The sequence below is a fragment of the Mycotypha africana genome (genome assembly GCF_025528875.1).
Source record: "Mycotypha africana strain NRRL 2978 chromosome Unknown BDF20scaffold_2, whole genome shotgun sequence".
NCBI classification, from domain to species: domain Eukaryota; kingdom Fungi; phylum Mucoromycota; class Mucoromycetes; order Mucorales; family Mycotyphaceae; genus Mycotypha; species Mycotypha africana.
The window spans coordinates 1797125-1821025 of NW_026515726.1; the positions used below are offsets into that span (position 1 = coordinate 1797125).

The 23901-nt window shown below is 38.0% G+C and overlaps 3 protein-coding genes across 3 annotated transcripts; 2 read left to right on the forward strand and 1 right to left on the reverse strand.

Annotated features, from left to right (window-relative positions):
* Window positions 1-5583: 5583 nt before the first annotated feature.
* Window positions 5584-5877, forward strand: BDF20DRAFT_796387 (uncharacterized protein; the record flags this gene model as incomplete). The annotated part of the gene is made up of 1 exon (XM_053076276.1): window positions 5584-5877. A coding segment is annotated over one exon (294 nt), but the record flags the coding sequence as incomplete, so codon positions are not given.
* An 11403-nt stretch (window positions 5878-17280) lies between these two features.
* BDF20DRAFT_814801 (uncharacterized protein) lies at window positions 17281-17970 on the forward strand (the record flags this gene model as incomplete). The annotated part of the gene is made up of 1 exon (XM_053077015.1): window positions 17281-17970. One exon carries the CDS (start codon window positions 17281-17283, stop codon window positions 17968-17970), a length of 690 nt encoding a protein of 229 aa, XP_052939299.1.
* Window positions 17971-21106: 3136 nt separating this feature from the next.
* Window positions 21107-21522, reverse strand: BDF20DRAFT_832820 (uncharacterized protein; the record flags this gene model as incomplete). Its single annotated transcript, XM_053078575.1, has 2 exons — window positions 21107-21261; window positions 21351-21522. The coding sequence occupies 2 exons, from the start codon at window positions 21520-21522 to the stop codon at window positions 21107-21109; spliced, it is 327 nt and encodes a 108-aa protein (XP_052939300.1).
* Between the last annotated feature and the right edge of the window lie 2379 nt (window positions 21523-23901).

The following is a 23901-nucleotide window of genomic DNA, read 5'->3' on the forward strand; positions in this document are numbered from 1 at the left end:
GACGCAAGAGCCACAAACGTAATTCGAATCAGCATTCTCTTCCACTATCGCCCTCATCGTTTTCTTTCTTGGAAACCACGAGTGATATAGTAACCGGAAACCAGCAACAGCAACAGCATCAGCGTCGTCCTTCCATACGTTCAACTTTGTCTGCATCATACCAGAAAGATCTTACTGATCCAGAACATACTACACCAAAACGAAGTTATTCTGCTACCATGACTACCTCTGCTGTTACACATCCGTTGTTTGCGAGCCATAGTAAGAGTAGCGATAGCCTTCGTCATTATAGCAGTGATAGTAGTACTACCCATAGCAGTAACAGTACCTATCGCAAAGCTTTGTTTCAAGCAAAGACAGCAAAGACTAGCAATCAGAATGAGAAAAGTCTTTTACGTTGGCGTAAACTCTTAATCTCTCTATGGCTTATGGTTTTCCGAATCTATGCTACTTGCTCTATGCATCAAGAGCAGTATACGGAACAGCAAGATTTTTTAAGAGAAGCTTACAGGGCACTTAGTGAAGCCGAACAAGTTGATCCGAATGATGGCGATCTTTGTTATTATCTAGGTTGCTTAAATCTACTCAGTAGTAGTAGTAATAACAGTAAAAAAGAGGAGATGAAGCAAGTCAGTTTTGATGCTTTTTCGAAAGCTGCCTTTGTCTTTCAGCATGATCTCAGCCAGCGTGCTTTATCGTCTTCCACAAAATATGAATTTGAGTGCTATATCATGGAAACATTTTTTAAACAACAATGCTATGATGTATATGATGATGCTGATGTGTGGTATCAATACGCACAGTTCTTGGCCGAAGCAACAGGAGACAGAGATAACATGACCGATAATGAAAGACTTATGGAAAAGAAATGTTTGCTACATGCTTTGGAACTATATGAGACAATGCCTGCACGTCGTTTCAACGATATACAATCTTTGCCCGTATTCCTGTTGTAAATTCGCTGAAATTATTTTGTTGCCTACCCTTCATCATTCATCTCCTTACATCATGACACACCATCAGCCTTATAACCAAGAACAACGATAATTAAACAATCACTTACATACATAGCAACCCTGTTCAAGACACAGTCTTTCTCATTTTTTTTTTTTTACTTTTTTTTATACAAAAAAAAAAAAGAGTCAAATCAAAGAAAGCCGCTATTATGCTGAGAGTAATACCGTAGAGAGTTTTATGACGTGTTTCCTTTAGTCGCAACCTGCAAGCTTGATTGAAAGTAAATTAACTCGGTACTGCATTTAATGTGGCAGCAATTAACGTTTTGTTTGTGCTATTGTCTGTAATTCGAGAAAAACGTTATTACTTCAGATGCTTAAGCGAGCACGTAGGAAGTCTTTATTTGCGTACTCTACGAATACTATATATAATAATATTGCAGGCATCAACATTACTATGCTAACAGTCGATCTTTTCAAATAACTAAATACATGGGATCATAACAACATGTATTATGACCACTATTATGTTGCTATTCCTTGGAAATATACAATGCGAGATCTTTTTCTAATGTTTTTATTCATGACCTTACGATAACATCGACCAATAACTCTTTATGTAAAAAAAGAAACAACGAGCAAAGGTTGAAGGTAATAGTATGGCCAATTCTTTAATATACTATTTTCTTTATCTCTACCACTCCTCATCAGTTGCAAGGAGATTAAGTACAGTAAACCTCAGTGGTAACGCCTTATATCAAATCTCAATAGCTATAATTATCCCCGGAATGACTTATTAATATTGTTTCAGCAAGACCAAGGTGCTGCATCATGCTCCGTAGTAGATACGTCTATTTCAAAAGTTTTCATGAAACCTGAGGATCTTTCATTGTTTTTGGAAAAAGTCCTTTGCTGAATCCATCGGCTCTTTTCATTTTTTTTAAAAAAAAAAAAAAAAAAAAAGCATTGACAGGCATCCCTTCGTTATTAAGAACCAAAAATGATTTCATAATAGGGAGATTGGGCTTTTGAGGTTACAACTCAAGCAGTCATTGAAAAGCGTGATGAGGAGATTTGTGGTTCATAAAGAGGTCAAGGCAGTATGATTCGATCAAACATCACCGAAACCAAAAAATTTTGAACCGAAAAGGGCCAAAAGAACAAGAATGATCCATGCCTTAGGACAGCTACCGTAATTCAAATATATTGGCGAAAGCTGTAATGTGTCAGAAGGAAAAATTATTGCTGCTGCCATATTGACAGCACAAGCTAAGGCAGCTGTGCAAATTTGAAGTCAATGCAAACCGAAAAAGTGCGCCTAAGCAGATGTTATTAAGTAGATTGTGGAGCCGAAAATGATTTATTACCATGCCAATAACGGTTAGTCTCTGTCAGGAGGCATCAATATCATTTTATATGTACAGAATTGATACCAATTATTGAATGGTTCCAATAATGCAGACATCGGATGGTTACTGCGAGCGAATAGATTTTCTGACTTACATCTTTTCTTGCTATTTTAAAAGTGATCGATGGGATTCAACCGCGGCTACTACAGATTTTTTCTAAGAGAAAGGTCAGAATGGTGAATGGTAACGATATAAATCCAAAGAATGTTACAGCAGTCAGCAAATGGATCTTATTTCAGTTGCAAAAACCGTTTATAGTTGCAGAAAAATGCAGTCGCTTACTATACGTTAGTCACACCACTTAAGAAACAAAATCAATCAAAAATGAGCTCCAAAAAAGACTATGTAGGCAAACACCAGCAGAACGCTGTTTTGTGATTGCGAAAGAAGGTTTTCAATCAAGTGTAGTTAAATACGTTTTAAGTTATTGACGCGTTTAGCGCTACATAGTAAGCGGATTGGCCAATCAGCCAATTTGGAGCTAAAACTGTCGTGGCTACCGGTGAAAGAGGGAAACACCGCGATATCGGAGACGTGGAGCAAAAATCTCTTGAAAAATTCTGAAATATCCTCATTGAAGAACACCGTATGTCAAGCTTCCGTATGTTTTGCTTTACGAACAAGAGTAATCTCAAGATAAAAGTTGTTGCTGATGTTAAAGAAAAAGCATGTAAAAGGTGTAATAGTTTGTATTAGCCAGAATCGTCCTTTGTCCTTCACAATAAACCATCAAGTCTCACTTTCTGCAATATCTAATAGTCTAAAATCTCTCATATACATATACAATACTAGTCAAAATTGTTCCCTTTCTGATAACTTTGCAGCATTAACCTTTCCGTAATTCTAAAGTGCCAGTTGTCCGCACTCATAGTATTTCTCCCACGGAAATAAAAATGATGGACATTAAAAAAGTCAGTGAGATTGTGCCTTTCCTTTTTTAATGGCAGTTTCTTTTAGATTTTCACTCCTTTTCTTGTTAAGAAAAATTACTGTTCACGGCCACTACTCACTGAATTTCATCCATTCTATTTCAAAATAAACAGAGATTGTCTTCATCGCTTCATTCATAATGAGAAAGAGTCAAAGAGTGGATACTATTATGGTAAGGCGTACACTACTTGTAGATCCGGTCAATCATCTAAAGGCAGTAGCCTTAACAAAACCCTTTCATACGTTCCCTAATACAGAAGCGTGATAGAGAAGACGACATAAGTAATCCAAGCACTACAAGAAGTATTTTTAACAAAAAAAGAAAAGCGAACGCCGTAGCAATACCCATCGCAATTCCTGTACGTAGTCAATGACAACATTTAGTTTTGTTTCTATATTTTGCGTGATTTATTCATTTGTTTAATCTCCATTAGGGTCAACACAATACTTCGAGAATAGGTATTACTCATACACTATCATTATAAATGACGCTATAGCTCGATTCAATTCGAGAAAAAAAAAGGCAGGATAGTTGATTTACTGTTGATTTATCTTCAATAGCGGGAATGCATACCAGTCAGCAAAGCAGTACCTGCTACAGGAATAGAGGAAGCATCAACGGACCTCTTACGACTGTCTTGAATCGTAGTGACCCTTTATCTACAGTACGTGAACAATCTACTTATACACAGTCTACATCAGCTATTTCTTCCAACAGTTCTACTACGATTCTGAAAAATGAACAGATCAAAAAACGACGCTTACGGCGAAGAGAAGTTGATTCACCTTCCACTAACCGCTTACAACAGCGGTCAGCTGCGAAAGAAGTGATAGAAATTGATGACTCGGATGAAGACAACAACAATGACGAAGAAGTGGATGATGAGATAATGCTCGTTAAAGAACCTACTGTGGTAATCCCAATTGAAGGCAATCGAAAAAGTGTCGATACCTCTTCGTCTGCAATCAACAAGTTCAAATCATCCTCTGACATATTGCCGTCATATTCTCCAATCTCTAATACAACAACATCAGCAGATTCTGATGCGGCTGCAAATGATAAACAAACCAAGCCTATATCTAATGCAAAAAGCAGTAATAACGATATTATATCAGCCATGGCAAAGATGACAGGCCCTAAACAATCGACAATCTTTACGAAATTCAGTTCTACTACTAAAAAGGAAAAAGCGGTATTGCTGCAGCAACAAAAGCAAAAACAAAAACCACAATCAAGTAATATTATAACCTCTAATAGTGACAGTAATTCTGTTAAGTTGAATGCTGGCAATCAGTTATATGCTCCGGCGAAGAGGAACTCCACTCGGCAATCCTCATTCGAAGCCTCGCATGTCCAATTATCGCAAAATAATACAGAGAAAATAATTGGAAATGAATTACACCAACCTTCTTTACAGCTACCTCGGGCTAACAATGCGGTTAAGCGACAAACCTTCTTTGCCAATACAAAGATTAATAGCAATGCAATATCTGCCGCTTCATTAGCCTCGAAAGCAGTCGCCGGTGGAGTTAGCAAAGAAAGTGATTACAGCCTTTGCTTATCTCCGTCCCCACTTACAGGGCCTTTATCACTTGAACAGTCATCCTCGCTCATTCTTCAAAACCGACCTTCTTCATACACATCAAAACCAAGTTTAGGTAGTGAAAATAGCAAAAGTACAACAGCGGCTGCACATACGGCACAACAAAATAGTGTGCCTGAATATACATCCAATATGTATAAGAAGTTTTTGAACCAAAAACGAAGCAGATCATCCCTACAAGATGATGACGTAGCATCAGCATTAAAGAAAACCAATGAATTATTATTGAGGTCCAGGACTTTCAAGAAAAACCTCACCGACTCTAAAATTGCATACAGTACCAATGCCGTTAGTAGTAAGAAGTACAAAATAGCATCTTCCTCCACAATAGAACATTCGAGGAGCCATGAGGTGTCACTAAAGAGGCAGAAAGTCAAATCTGATAGACTTTCTTCAGCGATAGGCACGTCTTCACTATCCTTACCATCCGTAGAAGTTGCTGCCGAAAGTGGAAATGATAGAAAGAAGGATGTCAACAACATGCAGAGTAATAAAGAAGAAGAAGAAATTACTTCTGATTCATCGGATAAAGGGTACAGTACGGCACCTCCCTCACCTCAGTCAGTAAAAGCCTCACCTCCAAGATCTTTGTCACCTCCTACAAGATCAAAAATTTCAAAAATTCAAGTAAAACGAATCGAATATGATCCCATTGATGACTACAAGATTGAACCGATCGGAGCGGATGAGCATTATTTATCATATCCTTTTACTAAAAAGAAAGCCATCACAGTATTTGAATGCGATTACGAGCGTTTAAACGAAGATAATTACTTGAATGATACCCTGATTGATATCTTCCCAAAGATTTGGCATGATGATTACCCTCAGAACTCTGACGATATACATACTTTTAGCTCCTTTTTTTTTACAAAATTACATACGCGATACGGTCAGATTGATTATGATAAGGTTCGCCGATGGACTTCTGAATTGGATATTTTCAAAAAGCGTCTATTAGTAGTCCCCATCAACCAAAATAACCACTGGTTTTTAATCGTTGTCCTAAATCCTGGCTATTGTATTCGCAGTAAGAAAGAGTCGACAGATTGTATTGCCGTTGAAATGGACGAAAATCATAATGAAAGAACAACAACAATAGCAAAATCAGCACACAGAAAATATTTGACCGCTGGACAACCCTTAGATCGAAGAAAGTAAGTCTTAATTGTACACCACTTTCTTCTCATTTAATATTTACTCATCGTTACTCTAATAATGAACATAATGAATATAGACCATATATACTGACATTAGATCCTCTTAGTCTCAATAAGCAAGCTACAGCGCGTGCTGTTTGCACCTACCTTAAGCTAGAAGCGAAAAGTAAACTAGGCCTAGATGTAGAAGATTTTCTTGAACCGCAGTATGTCATGGTCTCATGTCCCGGCCAAAAAAATTACACAGATTGTGGCGTATTCTGCTTACACTATATTGAAGCATTATACGCTCGAACAGACAGAATGATTGAGGCGTTATACGTAAGTGCTATTTGTAGACACACTCTTTGCAAAGCCCCGTTTAATTTGTATTTGTATATTTCAGGAAAATCCTCGTAAATACAGTGAAGTTTGGGACGAAGAAGGAACTTTGATGTTTTTCAGGGAACAGTTGAAGAGAATTTTGAAAAGGAAAATGCAAAAATACAGGGATTATTTGCTTCAGAGTATGTCTGCAGAGACATAGCAACATCAATTGGAAAAGTGACGTGAACTTTTGCTGAACTTTTCTATAATTGGTGATTTATATAATTTATGAACAGTTCCAGCTGTAATAGTAGTATACCCCTTTCTGTAAATACTAACCATACGTCAACTTATTTGCAATATTATGACACTGTAAATACAAAAGTAATATGAGAAATGACGTCAACGCATAGCCTTTCCGCTGCTGCTATTCTCTTACAACTGCTGATGAACAGTTAACATTCTGTTGAACTACTGCTAGATTTTAAAAAAGACTGCTTGACATAAAAGAAATAATAGACAAAGTAGGATAACTCTGAATATAAATTCATAGTACACCACGCTCGTTGGTATACGGATTGTAACTTTAGAGAACAGATGTTTACTTTCTTAATTTACAACAAAATCCTCTGTCTTATGCAAGCTTTGTTGGCAAAACCGCTTTTAGAAAAACATAGAGTGCAAAATATACAGAGTTTGAATAACTTCTTGAATTTTATGTTTATTCGATTTTCACAGTTGAACGAAAAAGTGCAAAGCCATAGAAGTTTGATCGCGTGCTGCATTGTGTACTACGGTAGGGATTGATGTATTTAAGTTATAGCCTTAACAAATAGGCATATATTTTCAAGAGTAGGAAGCATGGCTCACCCCACTAATCCTTCCCGCCTGCATACAACTTCTTCATCACAAATTTCATTATTCGTCTGTATATTTATTTTGAGGGCATGCTAGTCATTATATCTAGATGCAGATCCTCCCTCTGTAAATATATATACTTAGGTTTCTATCTTGTTATATACTGTATTTAAGATAGCCAATATATGAGATGTAATATAGATAGACCGTAGTACAATGTATTCTTTATCTCATTTTTAAGTATTGTAATTGTTATCTCAACAAACGCATCAATGATTGCTGCTCACACTTGTGTTGTCTTGGAGGCTACAAAATTATAAGCATTTTCAAGAGTCTCTACTTTTTTCTTTTTTTTTTTTTTTTTTTTTTTTTGGTTTAGGAACCTGTCCATATAAAGAGACTCGGTAAATAGACATTCAACGCTCGGTTGCCACGAATATTCTTGCCTGTGACAGCAAAGATGAAATTGATGACGATCATTGCAGCAGGCCAAAGTTTTGGTCTTTTTCAACTTGATGATCAGCTTCAGGCTACGAAGAATATTGCCTCTTGCATATCGTACCTAACGGGAATTTGAGGTGCTTTTTTTTTCATTTATTTCTCCATCGTGTTCCTAATGGCATCACAGTACCACTTCAGTTTGTTAACTTCTTTTCAACAATACTCTAAGTGACAAGCCCTGCGCCTCTTGTTATATATCAACCTGCTTATCTTTGTGAGCACGCTTAAATTTTTAGAAGATACCCAAATCAGTTTTAGTCGAAAGCGAGTTACTCACATTCTAGAACTGTACAGCGGGAGACACATAAAAATGCCTGGCTTTACGTCAGAAGAAGGCAAATCATTAGCTACAATATCCGCTTTATGGTCACAAGCAGACTTACTAGCAATAATATCGATGTCTCTTAATAGAGGCTTCAATTTGGTTTTGAACGATGATGAAAGTAATGCTCGGGCATCACAAGGGAGCTTCGACAACAAAACTCCAATTCTTCTTTATTTAAAGTGGCCAATTTCATTGTCAAACTCAGTGTAATGGCAAGTGATCTACGGAGCTAACTATCAGTTCTTAGCCTAAGGCGATACACAACAGGAGTGTTGTATCCAAGATACAACTATACGTCTTAAACTACAGAACGACTTCAGTACCTGCTTGACAATCTGATACACATCTACTTTGACACCCGCTTGCGGCTAAGATCTTATCATTCTCATGATAGGTTTAGTTCAGTTGTATTAATAGTTGAATACCCGTTAATAACCCCGTTTCTCATATAAAAGTATCATTCTCAACAAACTTGAATAAAGGGTATCTTTGTTGTGTCTGGTCATTTTACTGTCTTATTTTATTTTTATAAGTCTTTTAAAGTAACTGGATATATCAGTCCACTTTCCTTTGTGCTTAATACATTCTTTAATACGCTTTGGCATGCTGTCAATTACTTTTCTACACTCCGCAACGTCAATTTTGTTATACCAAATCTCAATAACACGTTCGTTGTTGAGTTCATTCATACCCTGCCTTAGGTGCCGTTTCATACTCAATTAACCTCCTCTTTAAAATAGATCACATATTTTCTATGGGATTCAAGTTGGGAGATTGCGCCGGCCACTGCATAGTCTGGTATGACGATGAGTAATCTTTGCCCCCAAATTGGAAGTATGCTTAGGGTCATTGTCCTGCTGGAAAATCATCTGGTCACGTCGTAGGTGCAATTCTCGCGCGCCCATTCCAAAGTCTTGTCTAAATCATCTTGAAAAATCTCCTTATACAATGTTTTGTCCTTGTTACCATCAATCTTGCAGAAATAACCAACTCCGGCGTACAGTATAAGAAAGGAAGAATGACGTAATCATACAGTATGTTGTTACACAAAGCTGCAAATAAGAAATACTTGATTTTGGGCTAAATGCAAAATGATACAAATATGATTCAGTGTACTCTATTTTAGCGTACCTGATGCAATGATAACGCATCATTATCATGTAGAGAAGCTGAAAAATATATACAGTAAAGGCGACATTTTTACACAGTTTTCCCCATTACACTCTCACTTTTACCTCTCACAACTACTTCTCTACAATGCCATATAAACTCAGTAACGACAAACGAAGTGACGTCATTTCAATGATCAAGGCCGGAAAGGGTACTAAGGACATTGTACAAGCCACTGGAGTGTCTAAAGCCCAAGTTGTTCGCATGAAAAAAGAACATGATCCTGATCGCATTAAATCTCGTGGTGGTAGAGTCAGTATTGTGTCCAATTACACAAAACGAGTCATATCTTTTAGAGTCCGAAAAGGTTTCTTATTATCAGCAAAGGATGTCCAAAGATATCTGTGGTCTCTTGGTTACAAATTATACTACTCTTCCACAACAAGACTCATGAGATCCCTTGGCCTTAATTCTCTATATAAAAAAAAGAAGCCTTTAATCAAGAGAATCCACCAGAAAAAGCGATTGCAATGGGCCAGAAAACACCGTAACTGGACTGTAGAGGACTGGAACCGTTTCCATCCAGCTACTGGTGTATTGCAAGGTTCCATTCTCTCCCCGTTTCTGTACTCGCAGTACATCAATGGATTACCACGAACATTGAGAACAAAGGAAATTTCCGACAACTCTAGTCCTCTACAGCTTGCCTCTGCACTTAACTGCCTCCTATATGCCGATGATGTTGTCCTGATAGCCTCTCAAGACGAAATGTTGTGCAACCTACTTAGCCAATGTGAACGTTACAGCTTTGAGCTTGGATTCAGATGGAACCCCTAAAAATGTGTGATTGTTGTGTACGGGTAAGATATAATAGTGGAAAGAATAGAAAGACAAAGAGAAAGTCTGTGAAAACTTGTGGTAGGTTTATTAAGAGTCGATTAAGACAAAGACTCGTTCTACACTTCAACTTGGGATCATATTTATACTTTTCAGGAACTTGATCTGAGAATGAGATGTACCTTGCGGAGTTCTAGAATTGTAAAACCTGGAAATTTCTAGGAAATCAGAACAGTAACATGAGACATGTTTAATCATCCATATCATTGATATCAGTTGATACGACTATGTGGAAGAATACAATTGGATATTCATAGGCGGATATAGATATGTTAAGAGAATATGGAAATTGCTGGAATAGACATGATCTTTCTGGATAATGTCTGGGTCTATATGTAATGAGTGAATACTTTTCATTAGAGAGGTTTCATTCGATAAATATATCAATATGGCCTGCTCTCAATTCATAATATTTTAGTGATTTTTATCTGTTTTTCCTGTATATTATACTTTTCTCTTGTTTAATAAAAAGTAGTCTAGCTTATCTTTGATGTATCCACATCAATGTTGTATATATGAGCCAGAGTTATTACATAATGATCGGAGTTATGACATTAGGAGTAACCATATAGCCAAAATATGAGATTATACTTCTTCTAGAATCTTGCACAGTTGAAATACAGCGACTGATATTAATTATGATCTACAAATGCTACATATGAGGTTAACAGATCCATAGTACATAGTACTTCAATAATTATTCACTCTTTCACGATGATCTGTCAGAAAGCGGACATTGGTTAGTGGTCTTATCATTCTATTTATATATTCGTCATCCAATTGCTTACAGTCCGATCCACTAACCTCTCAATGAGTAAGTACCCGCGCTCAACCATGGTGAAGGTACCCGTGTCTTTGATGAAACAACAGTCTATATGACACCGGCTAAACCCGCTCTATTCAGCCCAACACATCATCCTATAAAAGATAGAAAATTTTTCATAATCTAGATATGTTTTTCTTTTGTACGATTTTCACTGAATAAAGAGTATAACAAGTTCTCACAGAATTCTAACTCTTTTTAATTAACCTTATTCTTTGAAGATCAACAATCAATGCTTTAACTAATCCACTCTTTAAAGAAAACTGAGACATAACCACTATGATCTAAGACAAATTATTATAAAATAACAACGCTCTTCTCATTTAATAAAACGGTATCTTTTAAGCTCGTTTAATACTTTTGTTATTGCAACGGATAAATCATTTTTTTTAAACGAAAAGAAAAGACTACTGTTATTACACAAAACTAACAAATTACAAACAATACTATGACTGGCACTACTCGCAGAAACACTAGAAATGCTAACACCAGCTCTGTTAGCAATGATAACGCTAACAACAATCAACAAGCTACTAATACAGCAGCTTATACAGCTATGGACATTGACAGAGAGTTTCCATCTCTCCAGGCAAACAATGCCATCAATCCGAATGACCAGGCCGATATACCTCGTATATCAATCGACAATTCTGTCCCAATTGAGGACAATGAAAAGGCCGTTCTGGAGCAGACAATTGGACTCTGCCGTAGACGTGCTGCTAGAGCAGCATTGAAAGCTACACAATGCGAACCTAGCGATCCTAATTACCAGCATTATGCTGAAGAAAGTAGAATTGCTGAACAGCAATACAATTCTGCCAGAGAAAGCTACCAGCTTCTCTACGGCAATGTTAGCAGTGGCATTAACAATGCAACCAATGTGGCTATTGCCCATACTGTTCGAGAAGCTCCTGTAGTTCCCAAGGAATTACCATTCTTACAATGGGATGGTGAAATTTTCGACCGCAAATCGAAGATTTTTGACACCCCAGAGGACTGTCTGGACCATTTTGAGTCAGTGATGGAGGATTTCAATCTGACACCAATAGACGATTATTGGAAGGGTGTTATTAAATCACACATGTCCCCAATGATGCGTCGATGGTACGTCGAACTTACTAAAACAGTACCCATCGAGACATGGTCACAATTCCGCCAAGCGATGAATGACCGTTATGGCCTCACAGCTGAGGAACAACGGAAGCAGGCGAGACAGCGTCTCTTAAACATATATTTCAAAAAGCATGAAAATATGTCTGCATTCCTCGATCGGTTTAACCAGTACAAAAATCGTGCAAGGGTTTCAGATGAAGAATTCCTGCAGGATTTATTGATCCAAGCAATGCCTGCTGACATTTACAGGGATGTGCAGAAAGCCATTGATATGAAACTAGAAAATGGTGGTGAAGTAACAATGCAGTTCATTGAAAAACAACTGCACAGCTCATATAAAATCCTTCGACAAGATAAGGTCTTACAAGCAAAATTGGCAAAAGACAAAATACTTCGCCATCCACATAAGACCTTCCATCGTACACGCAAAGACAACCACAGAGTTACGAAGAATTATCATAATTTTCATAGTAATAGACCTCACAACAGGGCATATTGTGACAACCACCACAAGTACGGTCACTCGACAGACGCGTGTAGAATCACTTTACGACGTCAGAAGAAGCAAGGCAACTTGAGCAGCAGAAAATGTTTTAGATGCGGTGAACCTGGGTGGAGCAAAGACCATGTCTGTAAACCAGCTAAAGGTTACAAAAACAGTAGTAGGAGAAGTTCCTACAAGAACAGACTACCAACCTCGAAACAGCATAGAAGGAAATCAGAGAAAATGGATATTGATGATTCAAACCGTTCCTCTGACGATGTACCTTCCTCATCTTCGTCATCCTCGGATGAAGATATGCCTTTTGCTGCGGCTGGAGCCACCAATGTTACTACTGGTGGGTCACTTCCAAAACCTGCAAAAGAGAAAGCTGACTGTAAGTATGATACTGCATACTTCAAGCAATTACCTGATTCGTCATTTACTGACATGTTTATCTACCTACCTGTCATTATTGAAAATGTTAGGACCTGGGCTTTGTTGGACACTGGATGTTCCTTCTCGGCGATATCGCCATCATTAGCCACATTCCTACATTTACAATAAATATTGATAACAATAAAGGTTCCATTAAATTGATTAATGATGATACAATTGACAGAATAGGAATCACTTGTGATGAACTTGAGATAGTTTATAACTGCAAAGTATATTATTCCAAATTTGAAGTTTTCCATTTATTCAATAATGTGCATGTTTGTATCGGTATGCATTTGATTTTCACTTTGAATATTCAAATATCCAACATCGCTATGGATTGGGAACATAAGGTTGGCGATAAAATTCCTTTGATTGACCCTACTCCGAATGAACCCAATAATGATTTCCGTGGTACTCCAGAGCAGAAACAATATATAATGAATCAACTGCAACCATATATAGAGGCTAATACTAAAGTACCTCCCCATGCATACTGTACCATCAAGGGTAGTGAAATCAAATTACCCATGAAAGATGATATTCACTCCGCCTATAGGAGACAATATCCTATCGATGAATGTTACCGAGAAGCTGTTGAAAAACAGATTCAGAAGTGGAAGGATAATGACATTATTGCACCATCTCCACCGAATAATCCCTTCAACTCGCCATTACTCGCAGTTAGGAAGAAGAATATCGTAACAGGAGAGTATACAGGTGACATACTGTAAGAGTCGTCATCGACTGCCGTCTAGTGAATCGAAATCTCGATTTATCCAAAATAGACAGATTCCCTTTACCTGTTATCAGCAACCTACATAGGAAAATGAACCACTATTCCCTATTCACTACGATTGATCTGTCTCAATGTTTTCATTCATTCCGCATCAGAAAATGTGATACAGTGCTGCTATTAACCGGCTCACAAAAATATAAAATGATCTGTACAGTGCAATAATTACGTCAGAGCTACGAAATAAAGACCACTAGATAGCCCAAACGTCATAGTATAAGAAAGGAAGAATGACGTAATCATATGTGGTTACACAAAGCTGCAAATAAAAAAAGCTTGATTTTGGGCTAAATGCAAAATGATACAAATATGATTCAGTGTACCTTAAACTCTATTTTAGCGTACCTGATGCAATGATAACGTATCATTATGATGTAGAGAAGCTGAAAAATATATAAAGGCGACATTTTTACACAGTTTTCCCCATTACACTCTCACTTTTACCTCTCACAACTACTTCTCTACAATGCCATATAAACTCAGTAACGACAAACGAAATGACGTCATTTCAATGATCAAGGCCGGAAAGGGTACTAAGGACATTGTACAAGCCACTGGAGTGTCTAAAGCCCAAGTTGTTCGCATGAAAAAAGAACATGATCCTGATCGCATTAAATCTCGTGGTGGTAGAGTCAGTATTGTGTCCAATTACACAAAGCGAGTCATATCTTTAGAGTCCGAAAAGGATTCTTATTATCAGCAAAGGATGTCCAAAGATATCTGTGGTCTCTTGGTTACAAATTTCAATACTCTTCCACAACAAGACTCATGAGATCCCTTGGCCTTAATTCTCTGTATAAAAAAAAGAAGCCTTTCATCAAGAGAATCAACCAGAAAAAGCGATTGCAATGGGCCAAAAAACACCGTGACTGGACTGTAGAGGACTGGAACAAGGTTATATTTTCCGACGAAACCAAAATTAATAGATGGGGATCAGATGGAGCTCAGATTACATGGAAGCATAAGGACGACCCACTTCGACCCCATAATTATCAGACTCAATTAAAAGGTGGCGGAGGCTCAATGATGGTTTGGGGATGCATGACATCATTAGGAGTAGGTTACGCATGCCGTATTATCGAGTATCCTATGAAATCAGAACTGTACACCCATATCTTGGCTACTTCGTATAAGGATACACTTGAGTACTTTGGTCTTATCAACAAGGAAGTCATCTTTCAACAGGACGGAGACTCAAAACACACCTCGCAATACACAAAAAAATGGCTTGCAGACAATGGAATAAGGTATATTGAAGACTGGCCACCAAATAGTCCCGATTTAAATCCGATTGAACACCTTTGGCACCATGTCAAGTTGAAGTTAGATGCATACGACACTAAGCCCAGAAATATGAATGAATTGTGGGATAGATTCGATAAAGAATGGAATAAATTCACTAAAGATGACATGAAGAAGTATTACGAAAGCATGCCCAAAAGAATCGAAGAAGTCATCAAGGCTAAAGGTGGATATACTAAGCGCTAATGTTTTGTAGCCTGATTGATTTTACAGTCATTTTTACATTTTTTCATATTCCGCCCAAATTTCCTAAATAGTATTTTATAAAATTTTGTTCAATCAAACTATGTTACTTAAGCAATATTCACTCAAAATTTGAAGAGTCTAGCTTCATTTCTGCAGAAGTTATCTTAAATTATATTTTTGTGAGCCGGTTAATAGCAGCACTGTAGAAAAGCAACTGCTTTTACTGATCTGAATGGCCGTCAATGGATATTCAAACATTGCCCATTTGGTTTAACTCCCATTTCCTCAGTTGTACAAAGATGTTTAACATCATTATTTGCCGACTTGAACTACGTTGTTAGTTTCATCGATGATATCACTGTTTGTACTGCAAATGACTATAACTTGCATGTCAAATGTGTTCAAACTGTACTGGAAAGATTAACCGCACATAATTTACGCATCAATCCTGATAAACTGCATGTAGCTCAAAGTTCTATTTACATTCTTGGGTACTGTTTATCTGAGCAAGGGTTAATCTTGGATCAGCGTAAAGTTGCTAATATTCTACAATGGCCAGACACTGTAAAAAATTCAAAAGAATTGAGTCATCGTTTGGGCGTAATCAATTATTTCCATGACCATATTCCTAATCTTCCTAGATTAACCGCTCCATTGAACAAAATCAAAAATCATCCAAATATTCAGGAAGTGTGGACAGATGAACATTCCCAACTATTGAGAAAGTTACAGAATGCACTAGTGAATGCTCCTATCATTCAAACTCCCAACTTAAAATATGCTCTGTGTCTTGTAACAGATAGTAGCGCTTACGGTATAGGCGGTTGTTTGTACCAAGTTATCCATGACAAATACCGTTATATTAGTTTCAATGCGCGTACATTATCTCCCGCAGAACAGAAGTATGGCTCAAGTCGACGCGAACTTTTAGCAGTAGTATATTGCTTTACGAAATGGCGTCAGTGGTTACGAGGTCGTAAATTCCATTTATTTGTGGATAACAAGGGGTTGCTGACCATGCACTCCAAAGAACGAATCAACAGAATGATAGAGAACTGGTATGAAACCATCTACGAAATGAACTTCGACATTACGTACTGTGCTGGAGTAAAGAATGTACTGGCCGATAATCTATCTCGCCTTCTCTACCCAGATGTAGACGAAAGGCTGGCCAAGGGTGAAGCTCGGCATAAAGCAGTTGAAGCTAATTCCGTGAACAAGACCACGAAGGAAAAGAAAAAGAATAAAGGAAAAGGCAAAGTGAAAGAGCTCTCCCCTGCCAATAATACGCCACAGTCCGATCCTATGTTTGCCGCTGCTGTACCTAACAATTATTCCAATTCCGACACTGATAACAGTGATCGAGAAGATCAAATAACGCAACATAAACATACATATTTCAATACTCCTAATTCTGAGGAAGAAAAGCAAGATATAATACGAAAATGCCATCTATAGGTCATTATGGTATTAACAGTACAGAAAGGGCAATTAAAGAAGAACATGGTATGAACTGGACGAACCTACGACAAGATGTTACAAAATTTATAAAGAACTGCCAATCGTGTAGTCGCTTCAACTTAGCAAAGCATATCTACCACTTGCCAAAGAGTGATTGTCCCAATGGCATCTGGGATAAAGTGGCAATTGACCTAGGAACGTTTGATGTCACTTCTCCTAGAGGAAATAACTACTGTATGTACTAGTTATTGTAGATATATATAGCAGATTTGTAATTCTCAGAGCACTACAGACAAAATCAGCTTTAAACGTCGCTAGTAAGGAATTGATTAGCGTGTTCTCCTTATTCGGCTATCCTAAATGCATACAACATGATAGAGGTACCGAATTCTATAATGAATTAATCAAAACATTCAAAGAACATATGGGTATGGACAGTGCTATTTCTTTACCGTACCATCCGGCGGGTAATTTGGAAACACATGTCAAAACCGCAAAAGGAATTATCTTAAAAATGCTCAATGGCTATACCGAATCTTGGGATCTTTATTTGGACGGTGCCACATACAGTATGCGATTAATCAACATATTGCTAGACTACACCATCTAAAGCCATTCAAGGTGATGTTCAATAGAGAAGCTAATGACCTAAAAGATTACACTTCCACCATGAATATAGAGTTTTCCGAAAACTCAATGGATACTGATGAACTACGAAAGAACATCGAAAGATTCAATGCATATACACTACCTGAGATCAAAGAACAAATACTGGCTACCCAAAAGAAAGATAATGCATACTTTGTAAAAAAACATAATATTCGAAAAGAACAATTACCTATTGGGACAAAAGTCATGATCAAGAACGTAGACGAAAAGAAAGCTAAACCTAATGAGAATTTCAAAGGTCCTTACTTCGTCAGCGGATATACAGAACACGGTAGTTATATACTTAAGAACAAAATCAACCAAGATGCACCTAGAAATTACCCTATAGACCAACTCAAAATTATTGATGTAAATCCTACTGATTCAGTTGAAGAGGAGAAAGACACTTACGAAGTGGATAGGATTATCGACCACAGAGGCAGAGGAGCAAATATTGAATACCTGACTACTTGGGTTGGATATCCTGATGAACAAACTTGGTTGAAACCCACAGATTTTGACAGTAATACAGTCATCAATGAATATTGGACTCGTAGGAGAAAAGAAAGCAAAAAGCAAAAGGAAGCAGCAAATACTTCTCAAATGAAGCGTAGATCCACAAACAGACACAATGACAAGAAGAGCAAGAAATTCAAACGTACTTAGATCCATTTCTATACGGTTGGAGGGTCTTTTCCTCGTTCATTTCATTTTTCCTTATTTAAGGTTTTGGGGATGAAAAGGTTTTTAACGACATCAACCACAGCACAAACTATGTCCATGTATGCTATACACAAGGGCACTAATTCGAATCGTATTTGTCCCGCGCAATAAGTCATTATGCAATACCCGATTTCAATGTTGAGAAGGGGTGGTGATGTATCCACATCAATGCTTTAACTAATCCACTCTTTAAAGAAAACTGAGACATAACCACTATGATCTAAGACAAATTATTATAAAATAACAACGCTCTTCTCATTTAATAAAACGGTATCTTTTAAGCTCGTTTAATACTTTTGTTATTGCAACGGATAAATCAATCTTGTTGTACCTTCTGTTCAGAGTTGTAAGTAACACCAACCTCCAGTCGGATCATCGCCTCCTGCCTCTTTACACTATACCTGATACAAGTGGTGTTGCTGAGCCAGAGATCTTTTATCCGACCTTCAGGTCTCTGCTGCGCCATTCATATCATGAATACCTCAGTCTATTATGTCCATTGGATCTATCTTAATATTATCTGGCTTAGGATAAAAATATGTATGGAACATGCTATAGCATTGGACTCTATTATTATAATAATATTATCTCATAATGCACAGACAATAAAGAATATATCATTTATCCATATGTAATCTCAACAGTGAATGATTAAGTACCAGAAGAGACTAATGTCATATTATGGGATAGTCACATAGCAAGTATTGCAGGATTTATTTGTCTCTGTCAATATCTATATACAGACTTATGCCTCAATGTCATGTCCCGACCACTGTCTACAGTATCGAAACACGAGTGAGAATTAATTAATTTAAACACAGCATAAACGGCTGTCATCTTAGACTTGAATTGTCGATTAAGCAATTGTTCACAAGTCAAACTGGTATCAGATCCATAACAGTGTTAGAACACGCCTTCACTAATCTCTCATTAGATCCATTAGTACTCATTGGTTGTAACTACATCTTCCTAACATCCTCTATAAGCTCAGCTAACTCTCTGAAAAATATATAAAGCCTTCATGTTCTCAAAATTGAAATAAAGATTATCTGACTTTTTCGGTCTCGTTCTATCTTGGTCTACAAAATTACTTAAGAATATCTCATTTTTTTGAACGAATTCCTCTATCTATAACATATTATTATCAATCATGTCTATCCCTACTCAAGAAAAACACATTGAAGTAAGTGCTCCTGGTAACCATGCCTCCCCTCAGCTCGGTGATGCCTCTCTACCCATCGTTGGCTCTCCCTCTACTTCTTCCGATGTTGAACGCACTGAAGCCGATAATGGTATTACTATGCATGATGTACCCATGCAGGAATCTGATCCCTCATCTCAGGATATCGCTCCCGAGGAAGCACTAGAATCTCTTCGTATTAAATTGCACTCTCTCCTTGGTCAAATTGCTAATGGCGTCTGCTCCAATCAACAAGACAGCGAATTGGCTATCCTGCGTGACGAAGCTACACGTATCAAGAATTATATCAAGTTTCTTGAAGATATCTACTCTGTCTCCAAACCCACACCTCTCTCATCCCATCCTGGTACCTGCCCTTCTGAGCAAGCAGATGCGCCCTGGTCCAAAAAGAACCATCTGATTCCTTCAGATTTGCCTTACTGGCAGTGGCAAGGAAACGTGTGGAAGGCTGACGCAGTGGTACATGAGTCGGTAGAAGACCGGCTTATTGTAACTTTACTGCCGTCGGGATTTAAAATCCAAAATAGGAAATGTTCTCGAATATTCCATTTTGGTCACGTGATAAGAGATCATTGCAACGGCCTATCAGGTTGATTAGAAATTAAGCAGATGATGATTCGAAATAGCGGTGTGGTTAAGGCTCTGCGCTACCATACTGCAGATCGCAGGTTCAAATCCTCGTGTGCTCCTTTTTTTTCCTAGATTATTTTCGTGAGACGTTTCTACTATTTATCAAATACCTACTTTGTGTTTTAAATTTTAGATATTTATTTAAAGTAGGTACATATGAATAGAGTTAAGTTATATATAATGAATCAATTTTATTTAATTTTTTCAAGCTGACGGTTCGACTTCAGTAAACCAAGCAGGATTTCTTTGGCTGCGGTTGAAGCTAACGTCCCTTAGGGTGGTCAGAATACCTTTCCAAATGTCGCCATGGTGCTTTCTACGCCAGATGAACTCGATAAGCATCCATGGCATCATTTTCTTCGTTCTTAATTTGGCAGCCACGTTGATTTTGATGCCTGCCCACGTTCCTAACGTAAAAAAAAAGCGGTTATTAATTGATGAATATAGTTGAACCTGATATATTACATACCTTCAATCGTGTTAGTACAGACATCACCATCACGAAAAGTGACAGAATGGTTCACCGTGCGATGTTCCAAGTCCATTCCAAGATTCACCATATTCTGATATGCACTCCAGCAATATTCTGATATGCACTCCAGCAATCAGTATATACTAGCGAGCCTGGTTTGACGAAACGTTCGATGATACTGGAGAGGGTTACTTCGTTTCTGTTCTCAACGACAATAAGGAAACACTTCCTTTCTTCAGTTCTTTCCACCCCTCCAACGACCCAAACGCCTTCAACGCGATGACCTCTCCAATATTTCACCTTGCCAAACTTGCTTTCATCAATTTCGACAATTATCCGGTTGCCATGAGAATCATATCCACCAACTTTGCAATCATCGAGTTTGATATCCTCCTGCAAAAGCTGGTACCAGTCATTTATTACTGCTCTTACCGTCGCAGGAGATACTTCAGCCAGACCGGCTATATGCATCCGGTCAACGTTATGAGCCCAGTAGAATAATATCGTCATCGTGATCGAATTTTCAATATTGCGATTGTAAAAAAACGAATCCACTCGGATAGTTCGTGAAGAGCCATTACAACATCTGGCGCCATCTTCTTTAAGGACACCATGGCATCTCCAACGTTGTTGGTGCTCATAATAACGCATGGCAGAGCCACCGGAGCAACGGATCATCTCTTGTTCTGGCCCATAGAAAATGCCATTTGATCTCAACAACCTAACAAAAGAAAAGATCAATAGATAGCCTATTACACACTTATTCTGTCTATAACTTACTCATTGCATGCTTCTTCTGTAGGAATAATATCCCTATGAAACTTTCTTGACGAAGGAAGAGGGTTGACAATATGTTTAGACCAATAACTGTTCAAGTCACTGAGATTCGTATCATTTTCTTGTTCAGAGGTATGTTGCTCGTCTTCTGTTGCTACTAAGCCGTTATTATTGGACTGTTAATACCATGAATCAATGTAAAAACGATTGTTTTTGTCATATTGAGCGTTGTTGACTATATACAACCTTCGTTTTCACTTTGTTCTAAATGATTTTCATTTTCTTGGTTAACTGTTTCTTCCTCATCAGATGAAATTTCAATGACATTTCTTTGTTCTTGACGATTATTTTGTGACAAAATATACTGTTGTTCATCGACAGGTGACATATTCAAATCAAAAACAAAGTTGGACATCGCAGAAATGGTTGTTTGTATAGTTAAAAGTATGTTAGTTATCGTAAAAATGTGATAAAAGTTGGAAAAGGAAGAGAAAACAAAAAAAAAGTTCAATTGAAAAGAAAAAAAAACTTTTTCAGTGGCTTACATAGCGTTACTACTTATCCTTTACGAAAGCTGCACAGTATATAGAAACGTCTCACGATAATACCGATACATAAAAAAAAGAACAGCATCAGGATTCGAACCCGCGACCTGCAGCGTGGGAGCTCAGAGCCTTAACCACACCACTATTTCGAATCATCATCATGATTAATTTCTAACCAACCTGATAGGCTATTGCAATTAGCTCTTGTCACGTGACCAGAATAGAGCATTTCCTATTTTGGATTTAAAACCCCGACGGCAACAAAGTTACAGTCCTCCAGAAGACCTGCTGGAAATCTTTTATATCACTATTGACTCCAATGGTCTCAACGTTGATCAAAGCTGGTCAAGACTCATGCCTATCCGAATGAACCGTGATCAACGATCATGGTTCTACTCCAATTTGAAGGGTCGTTCTCTCTCCTGGTCTCAAGTCCGGTCCATCGTTATTGATACCTATGCCGCCCAGGATGTTGCGCACGAATTAGATAACATGGACAAGCTGTTATCCCTCAGGATGAACCCTTCCGAAGCTGTTGAATCGTTTACGGATCGCTTCCAGCGTATTAGAAGAGCAGCAAAATGGGAAGATGATATGAGAACTGCAACCATTTTCAAGCGTGCCTTACCTGAGTCTCTACGCCGTGAAGTTGCTCGTTCCCTCTTGAACTTACCACGCAATGAACAGGATTCCGTTGGCAAAGTAGCTGCCAAAGCTCGCTTGGTTCTCTCCTCAAAAATTTGTTTTAATTCTTCTGCTGGTGTCTCCGATACCTCCGCTGACAAAAAAGGCAATACTACTCCTCTCCCTTTTGCTCGTTCCGCTTCCGTCAAGAATGATTCACGTGGTAATCAACCTTCTCCTTCCGCTGCCAATCTCGGGATGTCAAAGTCTTCTTCTGCTGCTGGTATTTCCAAAAACAAACAATATCACTGCAAGATTCACGGACGTTGTAACCATCCTACAGATAAATGTCAGAGGTACAAGGAAATCTTTGGCAATACCGCCCCTGCTACTACTGCTACCACAAACACAGCATCCATTAAACCTGCTCCCACTACCATATCAACATCGTCCATATGCAGAAACTGTTCAGCTAATGTTCCTTGGTCAAGGGCACATGCTGCAGTCTGTACACGCGATAAACGATATGCAAGCAGACAGCAACCTTCCAATGGTGCTTTCCGCACACTCCATCCGTCTCGCGGCACCGCTGCATCTCGCTGGAGTAAGGCAGCATCACTTGGAGAACTACAAGAAGCTGGTGACCATGAAATGGCCGAAGCCCCTACCATCGCCTCCGATGAACGCGGTTATCCCATTAGCCATGAATGTAAGCCAATCTTTTCTACTATTAGCAAACAACAGAATGAACTTGATCTTAATAACCATTCTTTAATTGTTCCTATCACTATAGAAAACGTCAATACCTTCGCTTTGGTTGACACCGGCGCGTCGTTTAGCTCTATAGATATACAATTTGCTAATAATAATAACATTCATATTAATAAAAATGTTTTTGGCACTTTTGATCTTGCTACCTCAGACACGAAAATTGATCGTATTGGTACTACTCTTAAACCCCTAAACATTGTATACGGTGATAACGATAAGAACATTATCCACACATCACATATTTTCGAAGTTTTACCTCTTTCATTGGGCACTAAAGTTGTTCTTGGTCTTGATTTGCTTCCCAAGTTGAATATTTTGATTACCAACTTAGCTATTAAACACCCATACAATGGACCTATTATTGACAAAGAGATTATTGATGACACACCAGAACCTAATAATTCTCCTTACGGTTCTGAAAAGCAACAACAGGATTTCATGGCTTCAATCACTCCATTTCTCGAGAAAAATGCCGCCATTCCTAAAAATTCTTTCTGTACTGTACCCGAATCCATCATTCGTTTAGACACAGAACCAGGAAAAACTGCTTATCGCGCACCTTATAGACTTCCCCTTCGAATTCAACCAATTATGCAAGAATGCATTGATACTTGGTTAAAAGATGGAGTCATCGAAAGAGCATCCCCAAATGCTGACTGGAATTCCCCATTGACGGTTGCACCCAAAAAAGATCTGCTGGGTAATCTTACAGGTCATCGCCCTTGTTTAGATCCTCGTCTACTCAATTCCATTTTAACTGTAAATGATCGTCATCCTATTCCAAAAGTTGATGAAATCTTTGATCGTCTATAGCTGGTTCCACTATATTCACTACTCTGGATCTCCGTCAAGCT